The following is a 27,486-nucleotide window of genomic DNA, read 5'->3' on the forward strand; positions in this document are numbered from 1 at the left end:
TCAGGGTCCCACCTGAAGTTGTAACTAAGCTGTTGGTCACCAGCTTCTGCCTAGGAAGCCTGACTGGTTGTGAAGGAGCGATCTCAAATTACTCGCAAGCTCAGAGTGAGTTCTGAGATGCAGGTGGTGCCTTGTGGTCCTCTCTAGAGTGCTCCAGGACAGTCAACATGAAAGAGGGAGCCCACTGGAAGCCGAAGTTCTTAATAACCTGAGTGTTAAATGAGTGTGCTCTTTCAGGCAGAGACGATGCAGGTGTGTTAATACCAAACGTCAGCAGCTCTGGAAACTGATTCCTGCACTGTCTGTACTGCTCTGTGTGTCTGCGTGCACGCTTAGTCCACAGATGGCGAGCCCTGTCTAGAGCAGTGTGAGATGAGAAGGGAGATCGGCGATGTGGGAACTTCTTGGCATCCACAGTGTAGCAATAACTTACTAAGAAGTCTGGACATGTGCGCTGTGGTAGGGAAGAGGAGCTGAGATAGATTTGATTCATTTGATTTTAGTAGATGATCGGCACACATCTAATGAGAAACTTGCATTACTTCTATGCTTTAGCGAGTACTGTGCTTACTCAGTCAAAATTTCTGTACTGATTCTGCCCTGAAAGTAAATCTAATTTGCCTCGACTCTAGAAGGGCTAAAATGATACAAAATGAGGACTTAGGATCAAGATAAAATGTTGTCAAGTTTATTAAAAGCAGATTCCATTTCTTCACATAGCTGAGTTTCTTTTCCTCTTTTAAAAGCCTGTTTCATTGTACTATTGCAGCAGAGTAAGTTAGCTCAGTGAGACAGCCCATCACTGATGGGGACGGACGCACAGCTAGCACCACAACTCTACACTGCAGGTACCCACAAGCTTTCCAGTGTTTACAAGCTCTCTTACACACCCACACATATATTTACAGCTAATAAATAAAATTTAAAGCCAAAGCATCATCGAGATACATATGTATGTGTATATACACACACGTACGCATATATTGTCTTTAGAAGCCAGAATGTTCAGTGCTATGTACAGGTTGGCTGGATCTTTTAAATTTGTGAGCCCTTGATCCAAACCCAAATGTACAGAGTCAATGAGTTAGTAATAAAGGGGATGCCAGTGACAACTTGTACATCATTTTATTGTTACAATGACTCCAAGCCTGATGAAATCAGTCACTTTGTCCTATATTACATAGGTACAGCCATCCTTCCCCTAGCAAGCGCTAGCATTCTAACTTATCTGGAACTACTTCTCTGACGTTTTCCAGTACATCCCATGACTCTCTCCTTTCCAAATTACACTGAATGACTACTACATTTGTGGGGCTTTGCATGTAGGTAGGTGTTCAGACGCCCACAGGTTCACAGTTGTGTTCCCAGAAACAGCCTCTGGCATGGGATTCCTTTATTATTTTATACTAATATATAGTAAAAACCTTCTGAAAATAGGAGATCTAGTTCATAAATAATTGTTTGCTCACTCTTGATTAGCCGGGCACTTTCTGTGGCTACTGCAGGTGACCACTCCCTTCTTTGTACACAACAATTTACAAGCTTTGATAAGCATATTTCCTAGTCATTTCACCATTTATGTAGTAAAATGGTCCTGATCTAAAGTCTGTACTTTGCATGATGCAGAATTTGAACTTAATCCCATCTAAACTAGAAATGAACGTGATATGTTCGAGGTGTGGCAGAGGCATAACTGAGGAGAGTCCCAAACTAAATGCTAACTCTTGGCTATTGAATGTGTTCAAGTTGACGAAGACAAATAGGAAGAATTCTGATAATAAAATAATGGTATTAAGCCGGGTGTGGCTCATGCTAACAATCCCAGCACTCAAGTCAGGCTAGGCTACAGAGTGTGACAAATGAGACTTTTTCTCAAAAAAGCAAAAGATAAAAGTAAAATCAGAGTAGGCATTATTTTCTTTCAGTTCAATTTATGTGTCACCTGGACTATAAACTCATTTTCTCTACCCAGAGAACATTGTTAAAATACAAGACAAACTTTTGAAAAATGGAGGGGGTAAGCCATAAAAATTCAAGTCTATTAAGAATTACTCAATCTAATTCTGTATATCTGTTGACTTGTACTTTTTCATTTTGAGACCAAGGCTCAGGACTTCATGATCTCTGGCCTCCACTGATTTTGCTAAGTCACACATTGTTGATTATTTTTGGGGGGGAAGTGGGTGTGCTTCATCCCAATAGTAAAAGAACTAGTTACAAAGGACAGGTGTTTCAACTGCTAAAGAAATAGATTTGACTCATGCCACAAAAATATTATCTATATTAGACTTGGAGAAAACTCTGGAAAGGGTCTCAGTATAAAGCCCCAGAATTCTAACAAAATAAGAAGCCCTCACTAATTTTTGACCATGACCAAACGGGTCATACAAAGGAGTCTTATTTATTGGGAACAAATGATTCCTTTTTAAGGGACAAAAGACACCATGTTTCTCCTATCTGCTGTCCTCTGATGCTGGAAGACATGCTGTTGGCCACAAGACTACCTCACCTTGTATTTGTCACGTTTTAGTCTTTGAGCCTGTCTTCTAATTTAACTAACAAAATTGAAATGGGATTAATACTCAGGAAAATCCACTTTCAAACACCCAAACAAGGGTATCTTTTTCTTTTTTATAAAATTTACTTTGTTTACTTCTATCTTCAAAGAACTCATGTGCTTTCTTCTCTTGTTGGTCTCTCCAGTTTCTGAGGAAACACAGAAAAAAGGTAATTTGTCATCTGCTTTGTTGCTTGCAAACCTTTGGCCCACCCCACCACCGTCATGATGAAGAAGTGTCCAAGTAACACTCAGAGCAAAGCTTGTGAGCTGGAGATGATGACTCTGGGAAAGCAGGGTGCCCGGAGCAGTGGGCACACTTGATGTATTTATAGATAGCCTCCTGCTTGAGCATCATCTTTAGAAGGCTGTCACGTGTGGCTAAAGTCACAAAGTATGCTAAGCATACTGAGAAGCCTGTCATTCTTCTCTTGGAATGTAAGCCTTCTGAAGAGTGAACAGGGGGTGGTTGACTGCGATCCTATGAGGGGAAACCCTGACGACTACTGTTGGTCCGATTCATAATTCTCTCCTACATATAAAATGCATTGCAAGAAATGGCTACCTATGCATTCGTTGTTTGGAAATCCTATGAGCTGACCAAAGATGTGTCATTAGACCTTCTTAGGTGTTTCATAAACAGTTGAGGTTATTTTTATGAGGGTTGGGTTTATATTTATAAGTGGGAATTTTGTTTTTATTTCACATATCTACGTATAAAGTTACAGATTGTTCGGGAGGAGGGTAGATGAGTATAAGGGAATTCATGCACATAGCTAAATTTTCTACTGGAGTCCCCATTTTTAGAGAGGAGGCAAGGGTGATGATGCCTTGGATCTGCGATCTGTAAGTGGCAAAGCACTTATGGCGTGGTGGAAATTTCTGCCCTTAGTTGAGAGTCATTTTGCCAGCTTAATACTGGCAGCTATTCTCCTTATCATTCAGATCCACATGGTCTCATTTTTCATTCATTGTCATAATTCTATGTTTGTGATATGAAAATACACAGATGTCACATATATATAGTGGCAAAGGATATAAATCAAATTGTTACTCACATGTCAAATGTTACCTATAAGGCCTTATTGGTTGTACTTTATTGATGTCTGTTTTTCCTCATTTATCTACCGTGTGAACATATATAATTTATATTTAAGTAGACATTTTAAAGGAGGTGTTCCGCATGGGTCCTTTAATATTCTTTTTCTGAAGAGGCAATTTTTACTTGGAGCCTTTGTCTATAATAATCTAGGAATCAGGATAAAGCAAAAGCAAGTGCTTTTCCTATTTCCCAGTGACTCTGTGGCCAGCCTTTGTTGTTGGTTCCGTGGCACTGCTTTGTGACACTATCTAATATTCTTCCTTTAATAGTGTAACCCATTCGCACTTGGAGTCTGCCAGGGGCGCGAGGGGTGGGATGAAAACAGCATATCCCGAGAACTTGGGAGAGGAGATGGAAGGTCACATGCTCGGTCTCCACTTAGCACTGACGTGTTGGAAAGATTCTTCAGCCAGCTGCCATGTGGATTAGCCCTAGAGGTCATGGAGGACAAGCCAGCAGTTGTGTTGAGATGGGAGAACCGTTTCCTGTATACTTATTCCACTTTCTCCCATTTTTGAGGTTTTGATACAGTTTAGGTCTCCCCTGTGGTCCTATGTCCTAGAGTCTGTGGCAACAGGAGAGAGAATGTCACTATGTGGCTACAGCTGACATAAGACACTCTCACCCCTGGATAACTCGCAGGAGGAACTGAACCCACTGTCACATGCTCCCTACTTCAGACAGCATCTGTGCAGCTAACAGACTTGCAGCAATGGGAAATGCAGAAGTGAAGACCTGTGGGTAGTTCAAGAGGTATTGTAAAATTTAACTTGTATATCTGGGATGAAGGTCAGCAAGGTAAGAAAGGGAAAAAAAAAAGAATATTAAGGAGTTGAAAGAAAGAAAGAAAAAAGAAAGAAAGAAAGGAAGGAAGGAAGGAAGGAAGGAAGGAAGAAAGAAAGAAAGAAAGAAAGAAAGAAAGAAAGAAAGAAAGGAAGGAAGGAAGGAAGGAAGGAAGTGACCATAAGATAAGAAAGAAGGGCTAAGAGAGACCCCTAAAGACAGGGACCGCAAGAACTTCCAGGCAAAGAGCTGGGCAGAGGCCACTTGGAGAGAAGGCTTAGAGAGCTGGGGGTCAAGATGCTCACCAGCCAGACTTCTTCAGAGACTTGTCATGGCATTTCACAAACACCGCGGAGTCCTTTCCCTTCTGCAGCTTCGACACCTTCTCCCTCGCACAGAAGATGACCCTGTGGAAGAAAGTAGACAGAGCATGGAGCAATAAGAACAATAAGAACAACTGTTCAAAATGGGTGATTGGTCAAGATCATCTAAATCTTTCATGATCACATTAACTGTGGTGACATTTCTGATAGTTAAGTGTGACACAGGGGTCATGTATCACTCAGGAGGTCTGACCAGAAGGGGAATCACAGAACCACCTCTGAGCATTGTGTCAGAAAATTAGGACGTCAGTCTTCAACTGCTTTGGGAACAAGGGCTCTGCAGAATTTCTCTATCCGTAGCATGTCTTAACAGTTTTTGTAAACAACAACAGCAAAAAGAAGAAATAACTTCTCAATTCTACTTTAAAGAGTTGTTTCTATCAATGGTATGCTTGCAAAATCCCTGAACATGTTTGTGAGGATTTCAATTGTATGGGGACTTTTATGCAAATTATTTTATAGATATGTGTGGTGTAGACTGAGAATCCCCTGTTTCTTAAAGAGTTACTTTTAGCCCTTTGAAGATACCATCTCTAAGATTTTTTTCCCATGTTTTGTAACTATATGCAGGAAATTCGTGTTGGACGAATACTGAGATTGCCTGCTTCTGATCCCAGCTGTCATTCCAAATAACTTTGGTCAGCTCAGGGTTTACATGTTCCCTACTTGAAATACAGAAACACTGTAGGCTAAGCAACCCCAACCCGAAAAATTCCCAAATGTTCCAAAATCTATGAGTTTTTGAATACCAAGCGGGAAATTGCACACCTGATCTCATGTAGCACACAGGGGTCAGAACACACAGTCACTGAAAATGTACAAACTACCCGCAGACTGTGTGTGCAAGACCAGTGTGAAACACAAGTTGGTCCCCTCTCCGTATCTCATAGGCAGCTACTCCAAGATCTGAAAATAAAAAACAATGCAAGTCCAGACCTTTCCAGTCCCAAGCATGATCGATGCTCAGCCTGTCCTTCTTCCTCTGTGTGGCCACAAAAGACTATTCTGGAATCATTTCTGGAATAATTAACTAGGTCCTACAGGACTGAAGCCGTTTTCTAAAGTTCCACCTGTATGCTGAAGGCTCCAAGAAGGTTTTTTAATGACAGGGGGCTGGGCAATGTGTGCAGGGAAGCATCCCGCTCAACCACAGGGCCTGGGCAATGTGTGCAGGGAAGCATCCCGCTCAACCACAGGGCCTGGGCAATGTGTGCAGGGAAGCATCCCGCTCAACCACAGGGCCTGGGCAATGTGTGCAGGGAAGCATTGCGCTCAATTACTTTTTTTGTGTCTCCCCTGCTTTCACTCGGATCCGCTCGACGACAAAGCTGGGGCTGCTCCACCAGTCCGGCCAGCTGAAGTAGGAATCGCTCTTCCACTTCAGCTTCATCATCAGCAATTCTCCGATGTCCACCTCCGTATAAATCAAGAAGGAGTAGGTTTTATTTGTGGCGACCTCAGGCCTGAGTGAAAATTTCATGAGTTTGGTTACTTTCAAAAATCAGCCTTTTCTCCTCACTAGATGTAAATGGTTTCATTGTCTGGGTGCTATTTTAAAAATGTGTAACATGCCCAAGATGAATGTCAGCAGCATTTGGCCAATCGTAAGATCCCACACCACTCTCCGGTGTTCCAGAATTCCTCCTAACACAGTAAACTATCTAGTACAGTTCTTAGGGGAAAATGCCTGTTAGCCAATTTTATTCCCACATATTCCTCTTTAATTTATACATGTGCGAACATATGTTCACACAATTCCAAAGTACATCTCCAGTTCTCCACTCGGCTCTCTCTATTTTCCACATGTTTTACCTACTTTTCAAGAATTCTGATTTTTAGAGGCTATATTGATTTTACTGACATGAGGAGCCATAACTCCCATGACCCTTGACTCCGTTTGTGGTACTAAGTGTTGCATGATAATAAATCTGCCACACTTAAATGTTAGAAAAATCTTCTATTGAGTATATCTTCAGGATGCATTGTAAAAGAATCCCTCCTAATCCTTGTAACTATAGCTATGGAAAATTATGTCCACTCTGCCTTCCTGGTGTGGAAAGTTCTAGCAGCCAACAATACACCCAGTGTACGTGTCCTGTTCAGTCACTTCCCAGTCACTGTGCAGTTTAGAAGATGTGTTCATTTAGGAATTAGTAAAGGATAGCTTGAAATTTTCCCTAAGTATAAGGAGTAATGCTTTGTCATGGGTTTTTTATCTATAACATTGTCTATATTTACCAGCCTATCAATCATCTACCTATCTATTATCTATCTATCTACCATCTATCTATCTATCTATCTATCTATCTATCTATCTATCTATCTATCTATCTATCATCTATCTATCTATCACCTATCTATCATCTATCTATCTATCATCTATCTATCTATCATCTATCTATTATCTTTCAATCATCTATCTATCTATCATCTATTTATCTGTCTATGTTGTAAAGTAGCTTCCATTACAATTGTTCACTCCTTCCTTCCTCCCCCTCCCTTCCTCCCCCTCTCTCTCTCTCTCTCTCTCTCTCTCTCTCTCTCTCTCTCTCTCTCTCTCTCTCTCTCTCTCTCTCTCTCCCTGTCTATCTTTCTTGGGGATGCTGGGACCACACACTGGTGTTTGGAGAGCACACCACCTCCCAGGGAATGTAACTATTTTGTCATTGCTTATTTTTTTAACAAAAGAAATGAAGATTTGAAATGTTAAAAGAAAACATGAAGTAGAGAGTAACTAAAAGTATAAAGAGACTAGAAAACAGTATTTGCTCATATGAAGTGGTACAAGATTTCATTTTTTAATCCTAATTTCTGTTTTTTTTTTTTTTGGTATTTTGAGACAGATTTTTTTGTATAGTCCTGGCTGTCTTGAAACTCACTGTATGGAACAGACTAGCCTTGAACTTCACAGAGGTCTACCTGCCTCTGCCTGAGTGTTGGAATTTGAAGGCATGGTCCACCACACATAGCTAAATTCCAATTTCTTAAACTGGAGTTTCTTGTTTTTGTTTGTCTTTTGATACAGGGTTTTGCTGTAGCTTTTAGAGCCTGTCCTGGAACTAGCTCTTATAGACCAGGCTGGCCTCGAACTCACAGAGATCCGCCTGCTTCTGCCTCCCGAATGCTGGGATAAAAGACGTGTGCCACCACTGCCCAGCAAAACTGGAGATTTTTGGGGGAGTGGGGGGGTGCACTTCTGTTTCACAGATCAAGGGCTCTGGCAAGGAGCTACAGACTGGAGGTGTCCCCGGAGCTACTTACAGAGTGAAGGGGATGTTCTCACTCTCGGCCACTGTGCCATACAGAGAAATCTCAAAGGCCTGGTTGTGCTGCTTGTTACCCTCAGTCCCGGAGAAGTGAATCTTGACTTGGTAATGGAAGACTGTATGGGAGGGGAGAACATTGGAATAAGGGAAGGAACATTAACCTTCATGGAAACATCATAGTCCCTAAGCAATCGAGTACTTCCTACTTGTGGAGCAAATATCTTCCGAGGCCCCCACAGGACGTGCACACATTGAATTGTATAAGTGGCTTGGAAACACTTTCCATTGGAAGTGCAGGCCTGGCGCGCTTTCCAAGGTGGCTTGATGTAGGTGTGTCTTCTATCTATCTGATGATTTCATTCGTTAATTAATAAGGAAACTGCTTGGCCTAATAGGTTAGAATATAGGTGGGTGGAGTGGACAGAACAGAATGCTGGGAAGGAAGTGAGGCAGATGCCTGGGGCAATCGCCATGCCTCTCCTCTCTGAGTCAGATGTCATGAAGCCAGCCACCAGGTCAGACGCAATGAAGCCCCAGCCCAAGATGGACGTAGGCTAGAATCTTCCCGGTAAGGCACCACTTCGTGGTGCTACACAGATTATTAGATATGGGTTAATCAAGATGTTAATAAGAGGCTGGAACTAATGGGCCAGGCAGTGTTTAAATGAATTCAGTTTGTGTGTTGTTATTTCGGGGCATAAGCTAGCCAGGCGGCCGAGTGCTGGGTGGCGGGATGCAGCCGGCCTCTCCCATCACTACAGTGGTTGCATCTAATTGTATCTAATTGCCCACCTGGAGGGGACTACCAGGGATATCGAATTAATAGCCCAACACCTTCAGAAGGCCCTTTGTGACCTCTGCTTGCCTTGGTCACCTTATATTTCTACATCTGTACCAACAATATTTGGCATTTGCTGCTTTATTACAGTGTATGGCCATGCTTCTTCCCATTTTGTGGGTACATTGTACTCGCCCAACTCTGGTCTCATTCTGTTCCTCCACCACCTATCTGCACAGTGCATTCCTGTGGACCAGCACAAACTCCTGAGGTCTGTCTTACAGAGCCAGGTCCCAAACTATCCTGACTTAAGAAGTCCGTCTGGAAGCAGGACCTTGAACCTCTGTGTCTCTTCCTGGTTCTTCCCCACTTATTCACTAAAACCATGAGCCTGAAACATTGCTATTGTGGATATAATAGGGGTCACCCTGATGCTTATCTCCTGCAACCCAGGATTCTTAAGCATATTTTTATTATACTGCTGTCTGTTAAATGCAATTTCTGTTAAGTTGGATCAAAGAAATCTTATAGACTATGGGATCCAACATCCTTAACTCTAGTGATATAGAGTGTGGCAAAATTGAATTTTGATGTTACTTTGGATATTTATATTCCTGAAAAACATTTTAGTACACTTTGTTATAGTTTTGCTGTTTGTTTTAAGTATATTGTGTACGTGTGTGTGTGTGTGTGTGTGTGTGTGTGTGTTAAGACAGAATCTCACATAAGTCCAACTGGCCTCAGACTCACTATGAAGTTGAAGATGACCTTGAATTCCTGATCCTCCTGCCTCTACCTCCCAAGGGATGGGATTACAGACATGCACAACTATGTCAACCTTATACCTCATTTTATAATGAAAATAAGACAAGTAAAAACATAAAAACAAAACAACCAAACCCAGGACTATTCAAGAGTAAAGACAAATCATCCTGGTCTAAGGCAGTGTTCTAGGTCACAGCAGAAGAGGCTGGAGGTGGGGAGTGCCATGTGTCTCTAGGAAGGCCCGACAGAGCTCTGGATGACCCTGTGTAAGGCTACCCTGTTTTTAGAGGTACCTACATACCTACACCTGGTTCTAGAGTTGGAGAAAATGAGAGTTCTCTCATAGCCTATAATATTTCTTTGAATAACACGTGCTCCAACATCTGGGCCACCTTGCACAACCGAAACATACTGCTGAAGCAGACGCTTTATCTGAGGAAACTTCCTTAATAAGGGCCCTTACTTCAGGCTTCTACCCAGAGTTTACCAAAGGCAGTTTGTCCAAAATCAGTCCCTGTCACCAGATGCACCTCACAATACAACCCCCTTGCTTGCTTCCCCCTGTATATCTTCAAGTCTCATTTTAAGAAAGAGGTCAGGCTTTATGCCCAAGTTGGAAATGAGTTCATGGCGAGATGGACATATGCCTTGGCACGTTCTTGCTTCCCTAGAGTGCTGACTACCTTTAGTCAACTAGACACAGCTGCAGTCGTCTGAGAGGAGGGCATCTCAATTGAGAAAGTGTCTCCATAAGATCAGATTGTAGACAAACCTGTAGGGCATTTTCTTAATTAGTGATTGATGTGGAGTGCCCAGCACATTGTGGGCTGTGTCCCTCCTTAGTGAGAGGTCTTGGATTCTATACGAAAGCAAGATGGGAAAGCCATGGGGAGCAAGCCATTAAGAAGACCCTCCATGGCCTTTGCATCAGCTCCTGCCTTTGGGTTCCATCCTTGTCCTGGCTTTCTTTGATGATGAACAGTGAGGTGGAAGGTGAAGCCAAACAAAGCCTCTCCTCCCCAAGTTGCTTTGGTCACGGTATTCATCACAGCAACCCTGACTCTTGAGATATCTTCGTGTAAAACAAACTTTAAATGTGACACGTGTTCTGTGAAGTTCTAGAGAGTAATTTAGTCTTGGTGAGCTATGTGGGCTTTGTCACAATTCCTTGAGTCTGCCTTTGTGCCAGGAAGACAGTGTTAGATAATATGGAAAGGAATGTGTCTGCCCATGTTCGAATAAAACTTTATTTACAAAAGCAAGTGATAGACTGAATTGGGCCAAAGGGCTAGATTTTATAATTCCAAAGTGATGGTTTCAGATTAGCTAGAAATCCAGTACTAATAGCTGGTCACAGCTACAGAGAAGATTGGCTGCATACTCAAGGCTGAGCATTGGGGTCTTTCCGATATGGGAATCAAGAGCTAGATAAATGGACTAGAGAAGATCTTTTTATATTAACAGAGGTACAAGTGAGGGTTCAAGACTTAATAACATCACTTCATTGACTCTGTTCCAGTAGACAGAATCAGCCCGTGATGATTGAGATGGCACTGACCAACTTTGCTTCTTCCCACAGCTCCCAGCCTACCTTTGTAGGGCATCTGGGAACGAGTCTTCAGGTACATCTTGCTGCTCCTTTTGGCTCTGACCTTGTTGATCTCATAGCCCACATTGTTGCAGCGATTCTTTCTGCAACTCAGGCAGAGCCCTTTCTCAAAGGCTTCCTTGGAGTTGCACCTGTAAGCCTTGCTTGGGTTTTCTTCATTCAGCAGGGAGTCAATAAAGAGATGAATGGAGCGCTCATGAGAACACTTCACCAGCTGGTCCACGTCTGCAGAGACACAGGAAAGGGTCATCAATGAAGAGATGAATGGAGCACTCATGGGAGCACTTCACCAGCTGGTCCACGTCTGCACACAGAGACATGGGAAGAGTCATTTTCCAGAGACCTTGCACCAGGTAGACTTGGTGTCAGGATCCCCCTTGGGATGTGTCCTCACCTCCCTCCATAACTGTCAGGTTGATTGTTAAAGTTTGACAAGGAACTTTCACCTCTTGCCATCTTGCCTTTCTGAATGCCTATTATGCCAATAATAGGCGACACCCGAGGCAGAAGTTATTCCCTCCAGCATAACACAACCATTGCCTTATTGAAAATGTCTACCACATCTAGGTGGTTCCAAAAGCACAGTTCTAGAAACCACATCATAAAGGGCATAAAATTAATAGCAGAAAGAGGTCAGAGGACAAACTTGGTCCTTGTCTTTTACCTTGTTCAGGACAAAGTTTCTTGTTTGCCACTGAGTACCCAGGCTAGCTGGCCTGCAACCTGTCTGGCATTCTTCTGTCTACCTCCTGTGTCACTGGAGGACATCCAGGGTTACAAACAGGCACTATTGCATCTGACTTTTATGTGGGTTCTGTGATCTAAATTCAGAGTCTCACACATGCTCAGCAAGTGCTTCACCCACTGAGCCATCCTTCTCCCCCCCCCCAACAAGTGTGTACACTGAAGCCCCACACTGTGGAGACAGTGAACAGGACACAGTGGCATTGAGACCTAAACCACAAAACTCACATTTACGTGATTTCCCATTTACTCACCCCCAAGGCCTCTCTCTGCAATCACACGAATGGCTTCCCCAAGGTTACATCCTGGCTGGAAAGTGCCTCCATTGGGATAAATGTCAACATGGCCTACTGGTTTCTGGATCCCAATACTTCGGCCAGGTGACCCTCTGGTGAATGTATGTAAGACATCTACGAAATCTGCATCATCAGGAGAAAGGCGACTGGGGGCCTCTGCATACTCAAAGTTAGGGCCAGCCGGATCCAAGCCTTGGTGGGAAAGAAGAGGTCCATAAGTTTTAAGGTCTACTGCAAGCTCAGTCCTTATATCAGCATCCTGCTGTAATGGAATCGGAAGGCTCTTGACTTCTCATCGCTCCTTGTCTTAGGAGCTGGCTCTTCCAGTGACTTATTAGTCAAAAAAATAGGCATAGCTCTTCGAAAACGGAATCTTATTCAATCACTTCCTTGCTGTCTCACTCTCCCAGGCTAGCCTCAAACTCTTGATCCTCCTGCCGGAAGTTCCATAATGCTGTGATTACATATGTACGCTACTGTAACCCGCATATCTGAGCTTCCCCATACTTTCCACCTTTCTCCAGATGCTCCTGTTACTATATGGCTTTCAACACACAGTAGCTGGCAGTGGCTTTGAACTTCCTACCTCCCCATTCCGAGTGTTAGTATCACAGGCCTGCATCATCAGGTCTAACACGGATCTTTGAAACTGGCCAGTCCACAGTGATTTTTCACACCTAATGGCCTGATTTCTTCTTGAAGGTTCTTTCTGAGTCCGGGAAGACCTTTAATCCATGATTAATTCTTTTCTCCCTCTCTCTACACCACGCCATTTATAGCCACTTCCTAGATGCCTTTCTTATTCCTGATGCTCTCTAGACTCAGTCTTGCCAGTCTCCCTGGTACTGATGCAAGAGGAGATGGCATATATGCAATCTGTTAGCTCAGTTGGAGCAGAGGAAGGTGAAAATTCTTTCTCAGAGGAGTGTGTGGGACTCTGTACTTAATGCTTCTATCTATTCCAATGCCATGACCTGTGGATGGAAAGTTAGAGCTGAGACAAGAGATGATGAACATTGGGTACATGCATTTGGGTACCTAATGGAAGTAGCTCTAATTCTCTTTCAGAATGATGGTCACACTGGCTCTTGTGATAAATAAACAAAACATGCCTCTTACCAGTGATTCTGTTAACCTTCTTGTTGGTCAGACTTCCTGCCACCCCAGCAGCGTGGGCTCCAAGACTGTATCCCAAGAGGTGGACATTGTCCAGTGGGTAGTTAAATTCTTCCTGGGGGAGAACAAATTAGAAAAGTCTTGATGTAGCAAAATGAAAATAAATATTGGTTTTAAAGTAGTGGCGCTACTGTAAGTTAGTTTTACTGATTTCATGTTCTAGTTAAAAGAGACAAATATCCTATGGTGTTGAGATTTCTTTAATGAAAGGATTAGGCAGGATTGGACCATTTATTGGCTGTATAATCTATCATACTTACCACAATGTAAAATGCCCTTCTGAAAATTTGAAATGTTTTAGAAAACACCTCAGATCTTGGTGAAGGGAGGGGGTGGAATCAGCCAACTCTCTAGCTCTCGTCAAGTGTTTTTTCCTAAACACAGAAGGCTCCCCTTTCTCAGACTTACCTCCATCCAGTTGATAAACCTGGCCACATCGTTTCCCACCAACTTGGTGTAGCCAGCAGACACTGGATAATGTTGCTGGGCCCGATACAGCCAGTCCACCACAATGACGTTGGAGTCAGGTTCTCTCTTGTACAGGGCAGCCACAAGTTTGGGCACCCAACTCTCATACATTCCTGTCACCTGAAAAAAGATGATATGTGATTCTAGACATAATTCATTGTAAACATGACACCATGAAATTAGAGATACAAGCTTGCATGGAAGCCCATTGACTCAGCGTGAAAACTCAAACCCAAGGGGAACTCTAACTCTTTCCTACTCCTTCCCCTCCCAGGGCAACTGTGAGCACACCGGGGAGATGCTGGCCTCGGGAACAGCAGACTGGGGATAAGATCGCTTTAAAAAAATATGTTTTATCAATTACTGAGACATCAGCAACTTACCCTATTTAAAAAAAGGTCAGGGCCAATGTATTAAAAGTTTACAGTCAAATTACACACTTTTAGAAAAGAAATATTGTTTAATTACTTTCAATTAAGCCAGGAAATGTTTCCCAGAAGAACTGACTTAAAGGCCAGACCCATCAAGCACGTCTGTAATTCTAACAACTCTGGAGGGTAAAGCAAAAGTCTGCCTCAGTCACAGAATGACTTCAAAGTCAGCACTGGGAACTTTAGTGAGGTCGGCTCAAAAATAAAAGTGGGAGGAGGGCAGGGCCATTGTACTGTGGCTAAGTGCTTGGCTTGTGTGTACAGAGCCCAAGGCTCAACATTCAAAACTGCAAAATAAGAAAGGTAGATGTTTTTAAAGGATGCAATGCACTACTTTATTATAAAGAAAGAATAGTTTGCTAAGGAGGTTAGGGTCAGGTCACACTGCAGCCAAAGTAAAGGCTATCAGTTATTTGCTGAACTTTTTCCTGGGAGATTTATTTACTTATTATATATACAGTGTTCTGCCTGCATGACAGAAGGGGGCACCAGATCTCATTATAGATGGTTGTGATCCACTATGTGGGTGCTGGGAATTGAACTTAGGACCCCTGGAAGAGCAGCCAGTGCTCTTAACCTCTGAGTCGCCCTGAACTTAGAATATTATGATACATGTGTTTAAGGTACCTTAATGGAGACCTACAAAAACCAGCAGAGAAATGGGAACCTCGGAGATGCGGATCTACTGGCTCCACTTGGAGTTTTACACTTAGGATATGAGCTCTTTTAGACTCCATTTTTTTGTTTACGCGTTTACTAGACTAAACTATGAAGCCATGAAGCTCACTTCACTCAGTGCCCTAGACAAAGTGCACAACTTTTCACCTAGTTTCTGTGCCCTGTGTTGGGGCAAGGCCAGCCCTAGAGATATGGTCTGTGGTTCTACTTCGCTTATTTATCAGTTCTGTAAACTAACTGCGGTCTTTCTGGGACACCTGCACCACACGGCTGGCCCAGGAGGCCGCAAAGTTCCCCACACACTTCCACTGCGGCCAGTCTGCTTGCAGTCTCCTTGCGGACCTAGGGGCAGCACTGCAACTAATTTAAGCACAGGGAGAAAACTAAGAAGACAAGGTATAAAGGTGACGTCAGCCCACCCGGAATCCAGTTAAGCCTCTTTGGACGTGTCTCAGACAGGATGCTTCAAGTCCAGGTTCAGAGTGTATGCTAGCTACCTCCCTTCCTGACTGCTACACTGACTGCCTTTTGCAGCTCCAAAGCAAGGCCATGGGAAAACAGTGGCCTTTCTCCAGAATGTAATGCTAACTACACTGACTGTCACCTTCCCCACCGCACCAGGAGAACCAGCAAGCACAAAGCTCCAGGGAGTATGCAGCTCCCATGCTGTGGCAGAGAAGGTCTTGACTTCCCAGAGTCTGTGCCCTTGAGTGGCCTGGAAGCTTATCTCTGGTAAGCTGTTTGTCTGGGTTCTGTTGTACCTTTTCCTCTATCGGCATTTTCAAGTCAGGCTGTCTGGCAAAGGGCAGGTGACCGACTTACCTCTACTGCTGGGTGTTTTAGTAACTCAGTAGCAACTGATCTAATCCTTTCTTTTTGCTTCAACATAAATGCAGATAGAAGAAACAAAAGAGGCTGAGGAAGCTGAGCACTGTCATCTACTCGGGAAAGGTCTCTTTTTCTCGATTTCTCTTCTTACGAGCCTACGACAGACAAGTCTCCAAACCAGAGCCCACTCTGCTCCCGGCAGCAGGTGGTTTGACTGAACCTGGTCTGTGTTTGCTTTGATAAGCCATGATCAGCTGGCTTTATTATGATTCCAGACGAGGCAAGCCCGTGTGACAGGGAAACGCTGGCTGTTTGGCAAGCAACCAAGCCTGAGTCTAGAACTCAGAACGATAGGATCCATGACCTGAAGAGCACAGGTGGGTTTAGTGAGGCAGCAGGGCCAGGGGCAGCATCTGACACTACGTCCAGGAGTTGCTTTAGTCACGACATCTTAGCAAGGAAGGGAAACTCTCCCCACCCTCTGGCAACTTCCTAAAGCCCCAAATTCTATCAGCATGAGATTGAGATGCTTAAGACTTGAGATGCACAGTTGCTTCCCATGAAGAAGCTGCTCACTGAGCTTAAACTTCTCGGAAATCATTAAGACTCATGCTGTGCACATCCAAAATGTCTCTAAACACCTCAAAGATCTTTGTCCTACTTACGGCTATGTTAGGGACTGAGACTTTCATCGTATGCTGTATGCTGTGCTATGTTCACTAGTAAATGGGTACATGTTGAAATATACATCTGTATGAGTCCTGTGGCTGACATTATCCATGGAAACAATAGTATTTGCCCTATGGTTTCAATAAAAAGATCACTTCAGTATGTGGGAAGAGATAGCTGGTATACATCATTGTATACACATAATTTTTACCTAATTTCCCTCACTGGAATTCAGTATCCAGTTATAGCATTCAAAAGTTGTATCTAACAAGAAGATAACCCATCTTTAACCATGCATATAGTATAAATTATTTTTAGTAAATAATGCAATTGGCTCACTAGAAATTGAAAATTGCAAAAATAACTTAAATATTTACATAAGATCAGCATCATATAAAGCAACTATTTGGCATATTTGGGAGGGGCCATTTATGAATATTTTAAATAAGTAGCTTTAACCATAGCTTGTACTTTTCTTCCTGTCTTCTTTTAAGTGTGTGCATGCGTCTGCATGGGTGCGTGTGAGACAGTCTGAGGGGTTGGTTTCAGGAACTGTCCATCTTGCTTTTTAAGATGGGGATCTCAACCTAGCGTTCACCCAATTAGGCTCCCCTGCGAGTGAGCCCCAAAGATCTCCCTGTTTCTGCCTCCCTGAAATTGTACGAGTGTGACTCTGTGCCCTGCTTTTCATTTACTGACTTCTTTAAGTGGTGGAATAGAACTCAGGTCCTGTGCTCGCAAGACAAATGCTTTATAGACTGAACTATCTTCCTAAGGCTTTTCTGCAGCCTTCTCCCGTGACAATCTCCTGATGATAAACATCTTCTTCCCACCTCCACAGAGGATTCAAGGGCCCCAGCCAGGCACTGTGCCGAACCAAAGGTGGGAGTCAGCCAGGGAAAGAGTTCATGAACCTGGCTGGGACTGTCGGGACTACTTTGATCCAAGATTGCCTCAACTCAAGCTCAGAACAAAGCTGTCAGAGAGCAGACAGATACAGGCTTCCAAGAACTGGGATCTGCTTGACCTTAACCCCCTCCACAACCCCTCTTACCGTCCAGCCGTGGATCACCACGAAGGTCTTGCTGCTGTGGTTGAAGTGGCAGTTGGACACAGATTCTGCTACTCCAGGAATGAGGTGACAATTGTCCTCAGCTGTGTCTTCAGGGGTCCTTAGGGCAAATTTACTTTCGATGTCTGTAAAGTCTCCTCTGGCTACAGGAAAGGAAGTTGGAGAGATTAATCATGGTTGGGTGTTATTTTGTTTTACTTGGGACGTAGAGGTTTTAGGTTCGCAAACAGCCAATGCCAACAATGCCCTTAGTTTTTCTAGAGGATATTTTCAAAAAATGAATACAGGTCTGTGTGAGCATTAAGACTTAAGTCCAGAATCCCAGGGCTCACGTAACTGCTCGGTGGGAGTGGGAACCTGTTGATTTCCAGCCTCACAAGGCAGAGGAGAGGTCTTCAGAGCAAGTGGCAGTAATAACCATATCAGTGAGCTTTGGGTTTGATTGTAAGACCCTGCCTCAGAGAATAAGGTGAAAGAGTGGCCAAGAATGACACCTTCCATCGACCTCAGGCCTCCATATTCACATGCACATATGCACATTTGAACATATGCAAGCACCATACATTCAACACACACACACACACACACACACACACGTAAAAATATTTTTAAAATATGCTGGGCAGTGGTGGTGCACACCTTTAATCCCAGCACTCGGAAAGCAGAAGCAGGAAAATCTCTGTGAGTTCAAGACCAGCCTGGTCTACAAGAGTTAGTTCCAGGACAGGCTCCAAAACTACAGAGAAATCATGTCTCAAAAAACCAATATATATGTGTATATATTATGTATATATTTTTTTAAAGGGGGGATGTGGATTGCAAGAGAATGACTGATGTCCCAGTAGTGACAAAGAGGACAGAGATGACCTTAACTGTGAGTTAAGCACTCTGAGACTGCCAGCCTTTTTTTCAGCCCACATCCAGTTAGGGAGTATGTGGAGATGTGTTTAATTCACACAAGTGAGCTACTGTGTGGAAATTCCTTCTTTTCATCGTCTCAAGTGACTTGGCCAAGATGGGAAAGAGAATGTGGACTGGCACCCAGGACTTCAAGTTCAAGGTCCATGATCTTGGAGGAACCTGCACTTGTGTGGCACGGTTCTCATTATGCTGTGAGCTATTCTACTTTCTTTAAATATCTGGTTACAACACAATCATAACGTAACATTTAGACTCATTTGAACCTGGAACCCAGAACCTAAGCAACACAATTAGAATCATTTGAAGAAGGGACTCCCCCCATCAGAATTTTAAAAGAACAAAAGTTGAGAGCCCAAGGAAGCCTTTCCCCTCCTAATGACAACATGAGCTGTCTCAAGCCATTTCAAGAGCATGGAATGTTCGAAGACACCCTGGCATGTGTTGCCTAGGTAGCTTTCCTCTTCCTTTTGTCCTTAGAATCTTCCACACAAAATCAAACCTTTTTAAATTACAGCAAATCTTAGCTGATTGGTGGCGGGGCACACCTTTAATCTTAGCGCTTGGGACTTGGGAGGCAGAGTTAGGTGGATCTCTGAGTTTGAGGCCAGCTCATTTAAAACTGTAATGTATAATTAAGAAATATAGGTTATTAGAGAGTCATCTTAATGAATATTGTAACTGTAATTCTTGTTTGATAACTTTCATTATATGTAATTTTACTATGTTAAAGCCTTCCTTTTTGTTTAGACAGAAAAGGGGAAATGGTGTAGAAGGTTCTTCTATCTTTGTGTTGCTTACATTGGTTAATAAAGAAACAGCTTTGGGCCTGTTGATAGGGCAGAACTTACGTAGGCAGGGAAGACAGAGCTGAATGCTAAAAGAAGGGCAGAGTCAGAGTTACACCATGGATCCTCCAGAGACAGATGCTGGGAATTTTACCTGGTAAGCCACTGCCACATGGTGATACACAGATTAATAGAAATGGGTTAAATTAAGATGTAAGAATTAGCCAATAAGAAACTAGAGTTAATGGGACAAGCAGTGATTTAATTAGTACAGTATCTGTGTGGTTATTTCACGGCTAAACTAGCAGGGCAGCCGGGATGAACAAGCAGCCCCTCCTTACAACAATTTCAAGATGTCATTTTTTCCCACTGTGTAGTACTCCATTGTGTAAATGTACCACATTTTCCTTATCCATTCTTCAGTTGAGGGGCATTTAGGTTGTTTCCAGACTCTGGCTATGATAAACAATGCTGCTAGGAACATAGTTGTGCACATGTCCTTATGGTATGACTTAGCTTCCTTTGGGTATATACCCAAAAATGATATTATTGGGTCTTGAGGAAGGTTTTTCCTAATTTTCTGAGAAATCACCTTACTGATTTCCAAAGGGGCTGTACCAGTTTGCATTCCTACCAGCAATGCAGAGTGTTCCCCTTTCCCCACAATCTCTCCAGCATAAGTTGTCCTCAGTGTTTTTGATCTTGGCCATTCTTACAAGTTTAAGATGGAATCTCAGAGTTGTTTTGATTTGCATTTCTCTGATGTCTAAGGATGTTGCTGTTCCCTTTTTACAACTAAACCTTTGAAACCTTTCATTTCAAGCTGATATTTCAGAAGTGAAGGCGAGAAGGAAAGCAAGAAGGACACACTAAGACAGAAAGTACAGTCATGGAAATTGGGCTCGTCATGCGATTACCTGGGGGCTGGAAGCATTTCCCTTTCTAGATGTTATTATTCAATGCTGTGGTTAGTTGCTGAGTGATTCAACACCAGCAGTAACTCAAGCATACATGTGCACACCCACAGCAAATCTCTACTACCTTATGCACAGGAGATATTTCTTAATGATTGAATTGATAGAGAGAAATGAGTTTCACAACAGATGTAAACCTTTATCTGACTAAGGGTCTTTGCTAAACCTCTGATCTTTAAAGCTCTTAGGAGCTCACCGAGTCCATCCTGCTACCAAGAATATGTGCTTCTTCCTGCCTAACCGGAAAACACTGCTAACCTTACCAGTTGGTGAAAAAAAAGAATATTACAAGTGTCTAACTTTATTGATCTGATTCTGCCCAAGAAGTTGCTTTATTTTTAGAAAGCATTTTAGGAAGAAAGAAGTAAACTAGCCTTGCTTGATTCCGCCTCTTTCCACATCAATAGCTCATCCTCCCCTTCAACAATCTGGCTTTTGTGTTTGATTACCAGTCTTTATGTCAATTTTATTCCACTATGTTTCTATCCAGTGTGTGTCGCACACGTGCATAGAGCAGCACATGTGTACCCGTTAAAGAAGGAGAGTCAGTTCTCTCCTTCCATAGGGGATTGGGGATCAAACTCAGGCGGTCGGGCTTGGCCTATGGCCTTAGTCTGCTGTGCCAGCCTGATTACCAGTGCTTCTCAAGCAGGGGACACTGAACAGCCCAGCGGACAAGCTCCCTCAACGCCCATCTTCGCGCTGCCACATCAGATGACTTGTGTAGCTCCTGAAGTGCGGCTCTCCGTGGTCTCCTTCGCCTAGAAACGGGCAGTTTAGTGGTCCTGCTATTGCTGCTTACTTTGAAATGGCCATGGGTATTTTTGAAATTATTAAGGCTGACTTTGTACATTTCCATGAGAAAAAAAAATCTGTTTAACACCAGTCAAGATGCCTATCCAAGGCTCAGAGTGGATTCCCCACAACCAGCATATCCACTGGACCCATTGCTGATTTAGAGAAAACAAACAATCAGGAACTCATACACCGTCACGTAGATTGCTCGTGGGAACTTTTGTTTTACTTTTAATGGAAGAAGTGTGTGTGTGTGTGTGTGTGTGTGTGTGTGTATGAGTGTCTCTATGTGTGTGTGTGTACCATTTTCACATGAAGACGTTGCTGCTTACTGAGTTCCCCAATGGTGTCAGTTCTATGTTCGCTACAAAGTCACAAACAAATCTTTCTACTGCTTAGCCTATGCACAGGACTATTTCATATTGCTACTGCTTAGCCTATGCACAGGACTATTTCATATTGCTACTGCTTAGCCTATGCACAGGACTATTTCATATTGCTACTGCTTAGCCTATGCACAGGACTATTTCATATTGCTAGCGTCTGCTGCTCTTGAACAGTGTCTCACTATCCTAAAGATCAATGTGCTTCCCACCCTCTGTGGTCCCCGAAGCATGGGCGGAGAAGCCTGTGAGGCAGGTAAGAAGATGATGGACTCCCTGAGTGTTCATTACCCAGGGGCTCCCTGGGCTGACTGCTGCAGTGGCAGATGCGCTGCAGCTAATCTGAGGTGACTGTTGCTAAGGAAACGGGGAAATGTGATCAGTGAGTGTGCACCCATCCAACTCTGCTGCCCTTTACTAGGTTCCCTGGTAAACTAAGACCACTGTAGCAAAAGGATGGGGAGAGGGGGGATGGGGGGGGGGGGGGGGGGGAGGGGGAGGCAGAGGCATGCAGCACATTAACGCTACCCTGACCATCAGGACCGCACAGATGTGTCTGAGTTAAACACCAGGGTGACGCGTGTACGTAGGTAAATCACAAGCATCTGTGTTTCCTTTACTCTGTGATCTTTGCTCCTAAACTTCTAGGATAATAGCTCAAATGAAGTACAGAACAAAGACACATTTACCCTGATATGAATAATAATCACAGAGATGAAATTAGGCTGCATCAAAAAGCCATAGAGAAGGATAAGGTTCGGTAGAGAGGTCTTGCTACTGTCATAAAAGGAGCAGTGTTGAGCTCTGAGGAAGGGACCGGTGACACTGGCCACAGAGCAAAGCTAGCAGGTGAAGAAGCAGCAAGTGCACAGAGTCAGAACTCGGCCGTATTCACAATGCATCCTGGCCTCTCCTCTCTCCTGAAGCATGACATCTATCAATCCCCTGTTCTCAGATGGGCACAGCACTGTAGGGTGCGGGATTGCAAAAAGAAAAAGAAAGAAAATAATTTCCGTGAATGAATCGGTCATTTTTGGTGTGGGAAAGACAAACACCAACTTTGCGTCCCGGCCGCCTCCAGGAGTGTGCTTAGACACCTCGGTGCTGGCACTGTTTGTGGCTCACCTAACAAATCGGTGTTTGCACCTTTTATAGACAGAAAAGAAGAACATTTTAAATTGAGTAATAAGAAGAAATACTACCTAAATGTCATGTTGAATTTGCTCCAAAATTAGGACAAAAATCCCGTAATACCTAAAGGCAGGGTAACAAACGTCTGTGAACAGTGAGTATGGGCATTGCTCAAGGAGACCCTGTGGCCTGCGTAAGGAACAGCTGGGTGGAGGGTCCTCCTGTAGGTATTCAAATGAAGATTTTTAACTGAAATTCAAAATTCTTGCACAGTTAATATGAAATTACTTTTTCTTTGCGGATAGAGACAACAAAGAAAAGTCCAGTTATTTTAAGCTCACACCGCGAAAGTCCATGCTTGCTATGCTAACAGTCTGACTGAATTATCATACCAAGATTTGGTCTGAGGGAAGGCCAAATGAAGAATGGCACTCTAAGCTGGTAATGGGAGCTCACACATCTAATATCATTATTCTGGAAGCAGAGGCAGGTGGATCTCAGTGAGTTTAGGGCTATTCTGGTCTACATGCCCAATATCTGGTCAGTCAGGATAACATAGTGAGACCCTGCCTCAAAACAAAAGCAAAGCCAAAAGAAGGCTGTTCCATTCTTTCATTTAAACTATAAGCTCCACAGAGGTAGATTCCCCCAGTCAAAGATTAGGCAGACCTCAGGGAACCTTCCAGAAAAAGGGGAGGAGGGATTGTAAGAGCCAGGGGGTCAGGGACACCACAATAAAGCCGGCAAAATCAACTAACCTGGACTCATAAGGGCTTACAGAGACTGAACTGACAACCAGGGAGCCTGCATGGGACTGACCTAAGCCCTCTGCATATACATGACAGTTTTGTGGCTTGGTCTTGTGGGACTCCCAACAGTGAGTGCAGGGGCTGCCTCTGACTCTTGTGCTGGCTTTTGGGATAACCTCACAATGAATTTCCTCATTCAGCCTTCTACTTTATGCTCTGTCTGGTTCATATCCATGGGGGTCTGCCCCTCTCTGAATAGAAACAGAAGAGGAGTTGATGGGGGGGCACAAAGGGGAGGTGGGGGACAGACTGGGAGGAGAGGAGAAACCGTGATCAGTTTGTAAAAAATAAATAAACTCTTAGTTTCAGAGTAAGCTATAATCTATTATTTACTCCTCCAGAAACTGGAAAAGTTTGAACTATGCAAAGAGTGGGTGTGACAAGGACCTCCTGTGACAAATTCCTATCAGGATACAAAGTCTACACACACACACACAGAGAGAGAGAGAGAGAGAGAGAGAGAGAGAGGGAGGGAGGGAGGGAGGGAGGGAGGGAGGGAGGGAGGGAGGGAGAGGGAAGGCAGGGAAAGTTATTAATATAATCAAATGATGTTTCCTGACCTGCAGAATAATGATGCTTATATTGAATTCTTCTTCACAATATGTGACACAGATCCAGCACCATCCACCATTCTGACGGCCAGAACATTTTCCCAGATAAAAGGATGCATCCAGCAGAGAGATGGTGGCACATGCTTTTAATCCCAGGATAAGGACACAGATGCAGGTGGATCTCTATGAGTTCGAGACCAGCCTGGCTGACAGAATAAGTTCCAGGACAGCTGGAGCTACACAGAGAAACTCTGCCTCAAAAAACTAAACAAAACAAAACAAGCAAACCAAAAGATGCAGCCTTGGTGGTAATAATGTGGAAACAGACGAAAAAGGAAAGGCCAACATCACGTGTTGGACAATCTAACAGAACAGAAACAGCCAGCTGAGTATCACGGTCTCCTCTACAACATAGCAGCAGAAGGAAGCTGTGCTAAAAATACACTCGGTGAAAGAAACTGAACGTCTTTCCATTGCGACTCTTCTCCCCACTGACTCCCCCACCTCTCAATGCATCTATTAATCAACCACTCCCCTGTCAATCTCTCTTCCAGTGGCATTTGCTGCTCTGCTGTTGTTACCAGTTATTTAACTCTGATATTAGCCTGCAAGTGAGCACTCTGAAAGAGGACAGCTCGGAGCAGGTTCCTCTCTGCACTCTCTTAGCTCTCCACTCTCCTGACTCGGGCCAGGAGAGGCTGCAGTCTCCAGGAAGAAGGCACTCCAGGGCAATGCCTCTCTCTCTCTCTCTCTCTCACACACACACACACACACACACACTGTTTGCAGGGGAGGGGAACAAGGAAGCTCTCAGAGCCCAAAGGGAAGTTGGGGTCACTCCAAACTGCGCCTTGCCTTTCTGGTCTTACCCCTAGGTGATCCATTTACGAGAGAAGGGGCTAGAAGAAGAAGCACACGATGAGGTAGAGGTAACAGAAAGATGATCAGAGAGAATAATTTTACATCTGCTTCGGCCTAATATTCCCTAATACATTTATTGCAGGAAAATCGGGGGTTGGCTAAAGTCCAAAATTATTGCACAATTACTTGGGTGTCCCTTTAAATTAAAGTATAATTTAGGACCTCAGGCACTTTAAGTCTTGCCAGTTTTCCTAATGTTAGAACCCATGCAGCTGACCCCCCAAGGATGACACACTAAGTAGCTGAGAAGCTGGGTCCAGACTTTCTAAGGAAACCTTAGCAAAACTTGAAGATGTGGAAGACCCCGACGGAGTTTACAGTAAAACCAGTTTTATACTGTGATGTGCTTTCTGGAATAGGAATTGAAAGTTTGCTCCTAGTTTCTCAGGCAGAATGGCAAACTATGCAGAAAGACAACCTGCCACAGGAAAGGCACAACTAGGTGCTCCCAAACACCCGAGATTCTTATCTTCCTTGCCGTTCTCCCATGATGGGTTCTCTTGTCTTTGATAACTCAGCAAAGACATTTACAACTATATGCAGAAATAAAGTTCGGTTTTAGCTGCAGTCCCAGACTCCACTAAGACTGGAATTAGGCTGTGGACGTGCCACTTTAGAGCACCTCCAGGGGACACCACCCTTGTGGCGATTCCACCAGCAGCAACACAAGGAAACACCAACCTCCTTTTATGACTGGGTTCAGTTACATTTTGAGTCTCTGCTCTGTTAGCTCAATCAAGGTTCAAATTACAAGGCTTCTCAGCTGTGGGCAGGTCTCGACTTCAAGGCCATAAAGAAAATCGCAACTGACCCTAGTCTTTTTCTCTAGGCAAAAAGAAGCCTTGTAACTTGTCACCTGTAGGTGACGGGCTTTGTGACAGCAGTTGTGCCTGAGACGCTAAAATTAATTAATTAACTAATTAATTAATTAGTTAATTAATTAAAATCTAAAAAAAAAAAACGCTTTCTCTCAGCTAGCAGAACGCCTCGCCTCGGGCGAGCCTTTCCTGGAAGGCTGAAGGATAGAGTGTTTAACAGGCAACCTCCAAGCCAGAAGCCCCAGAGTTTACCAAAGGATCCGCCCTTTGCAGGGTTTTCTTGGATACTGAGCTAAGCGGAGCGCAAGAGCTTGGAGACCGGAGCGCTCCCCGGCGCAGAAATGCATGCAGGACGCTGGGTCCTGGGACTCAGCGCCCCGCGTTTGTGTGCACCACTGCACACTCCCACTCCCTGCTCTAGCCCTGCGCTGAGAGAGACAATGCCCTGTGCAGCCGGGATGCAGACAACGCGTCCTTCCACCCGTACCCCTAATGAAACCATACTCGGCTTACTCTTCCCGTCTCCGAAGGAGTCTGACCCATGGTCCCAGCCAAGTTAGAGCCACCTTGGCCCGCGTGCCTTGCATTCAACTCTCCACTCCCTATGGGGGAGGTTTCAGCTGTGTCGCTACTGCACCGCTCGACCCCCACGCCTCCCCAGTCGCATCGGTCACAACCCTGACCCTTCCCTGCCATGGCCTAGGCCAGGAGAGAGCAAGAGACAGAGTGGGAATCAGAAGAGAGAGAGAGAGAGAGAGAGAGAGAGAGCGAGAGACGATGGAGAGAGAAGAGGAAGAGAGGAGAGAGGAGGAGAGCGAGAAGAGAGGAGAGAGAGAGAGAGATGTCGAGAGAGGAGAGGAGATTTGAGAGGAGGAGAGGATGAGACGAGGAGAGACGAGAGAGGAGAGAGAGAGAGAGAAGCGGGAAACCCGGAGTCGCCACAGGTGATCAGAGCTGAGTCTCTCCTGAATTCCACTCCAGGCACCTTTCCCGGGACTCCCTTTCCCTGCTGCGCCCAGGAGCCCCAGTGCGCGCCACTTCCAACTTTCTCCTTCCCATCTTCAGATGGAGAGGAAGCGGTCCCGCCGGGTCTGCAGGTGGAGGCGTGTTGGCGCGCAAAACGTACCGTCTGCTGCAGCCACCCCTGCGGGGAAGGAGGTCAAACTCTGAAGCCACACTCCCAGAGCCACCAGGAGCAGGGCTTTGCTCTCCATCTCCAGGCGCGTCCTTCTGCTTTGCTGTGGGAACTGCGCGGCGCGAGCAGACCGGCGGGAGAGGATCGGAGTAGCAAGGGGGTGAGCGAGAGGCGCCAGAGGGCTGGAGCGCAGTAGAGCGCCGCCGGGCAAGTCAACCTTTAAAGGGAGAGGAGGGCAGGGCAGCTGGAAGGGGCAGAATTCCTCCGAGAAGGAGGAGGAATCTAGTCTGACACGGTTTCCACTCCACTGCTGCTTAAGTGACTGGAAATATGCAAATAAGCCTCATCACCTATTGGCTATAAAATCATAAGTTGGGGGGAGGACTCTAAATTCACTTCCAAATATTTGAGCAAACTGTAGCGAGGCTCGGCGGTGCCAGCGAGAAGAAGGGGAAAGGGCAAGAGGGAAAGCTTGCTTGTGATTTAAGTTCCTTTGCTTACCCTTGAGGAACCCGCTCCCCAGGGACCCCAATAGACACGGAGAAGGGGTTTATGCTGATTTACGTTAAATATTCAAGGATCAGTTTTTCGAGGGGAGGAAGTTTTGCTCTTAAAAGATAGCTGCCCAACACTTTGATTCCTTCCTTCCACTTTTGAT

The 27,486-nt window shown here is 44.4% G+C and overlaps 1 protein-coding gene across 1 annotated transcript; it reads right to left on the reverse strand.

Annotated features, from left to right (window-relative positions):
* Positions 1-1,106: 1,106 nt before the first annotated feature.
* On the reverse strand, positions 1,107-27,098 carry Lpl (lipoprotein lipase). Its single transcript, XM_038327142.1, has 10 exons — positions 26,820-27,098; positions 17,588-17,748; positions 13,868-14,047; positions 13,403-13,514; positions 12,242-12,475; positions 11,226-11,468; positions 8,087-8,207; positions 6,106-6,288; positions 4,748-4,849; positions 1,107-2,706 (listed from the first exon to the last, which is right to left on the reverse strand). Coding segments are annotated over exons 1-10 (1,425 nt in total). The 5' UTR covers positions 26,908-27,098; the 3' UTR covers positions 1,107-2,705.
* Between the last annotated feature and the right edge of the window lie 388 nt (positions 27,099-27,486).

This window comes from Arvicola amphibius, chromosome 4 (assembly GCF_903992535.2).
Source record: "Arvicola amphibius chromosome 4, mArvAmp1.2, whole genome shotgun sequence".
NCBI classification, from domain to species: Eukaryota; Metazoa; Chordata; class Mammalia; order Rodentia; family Cricetidae; genus Arvicola; species Arvicola amphibius.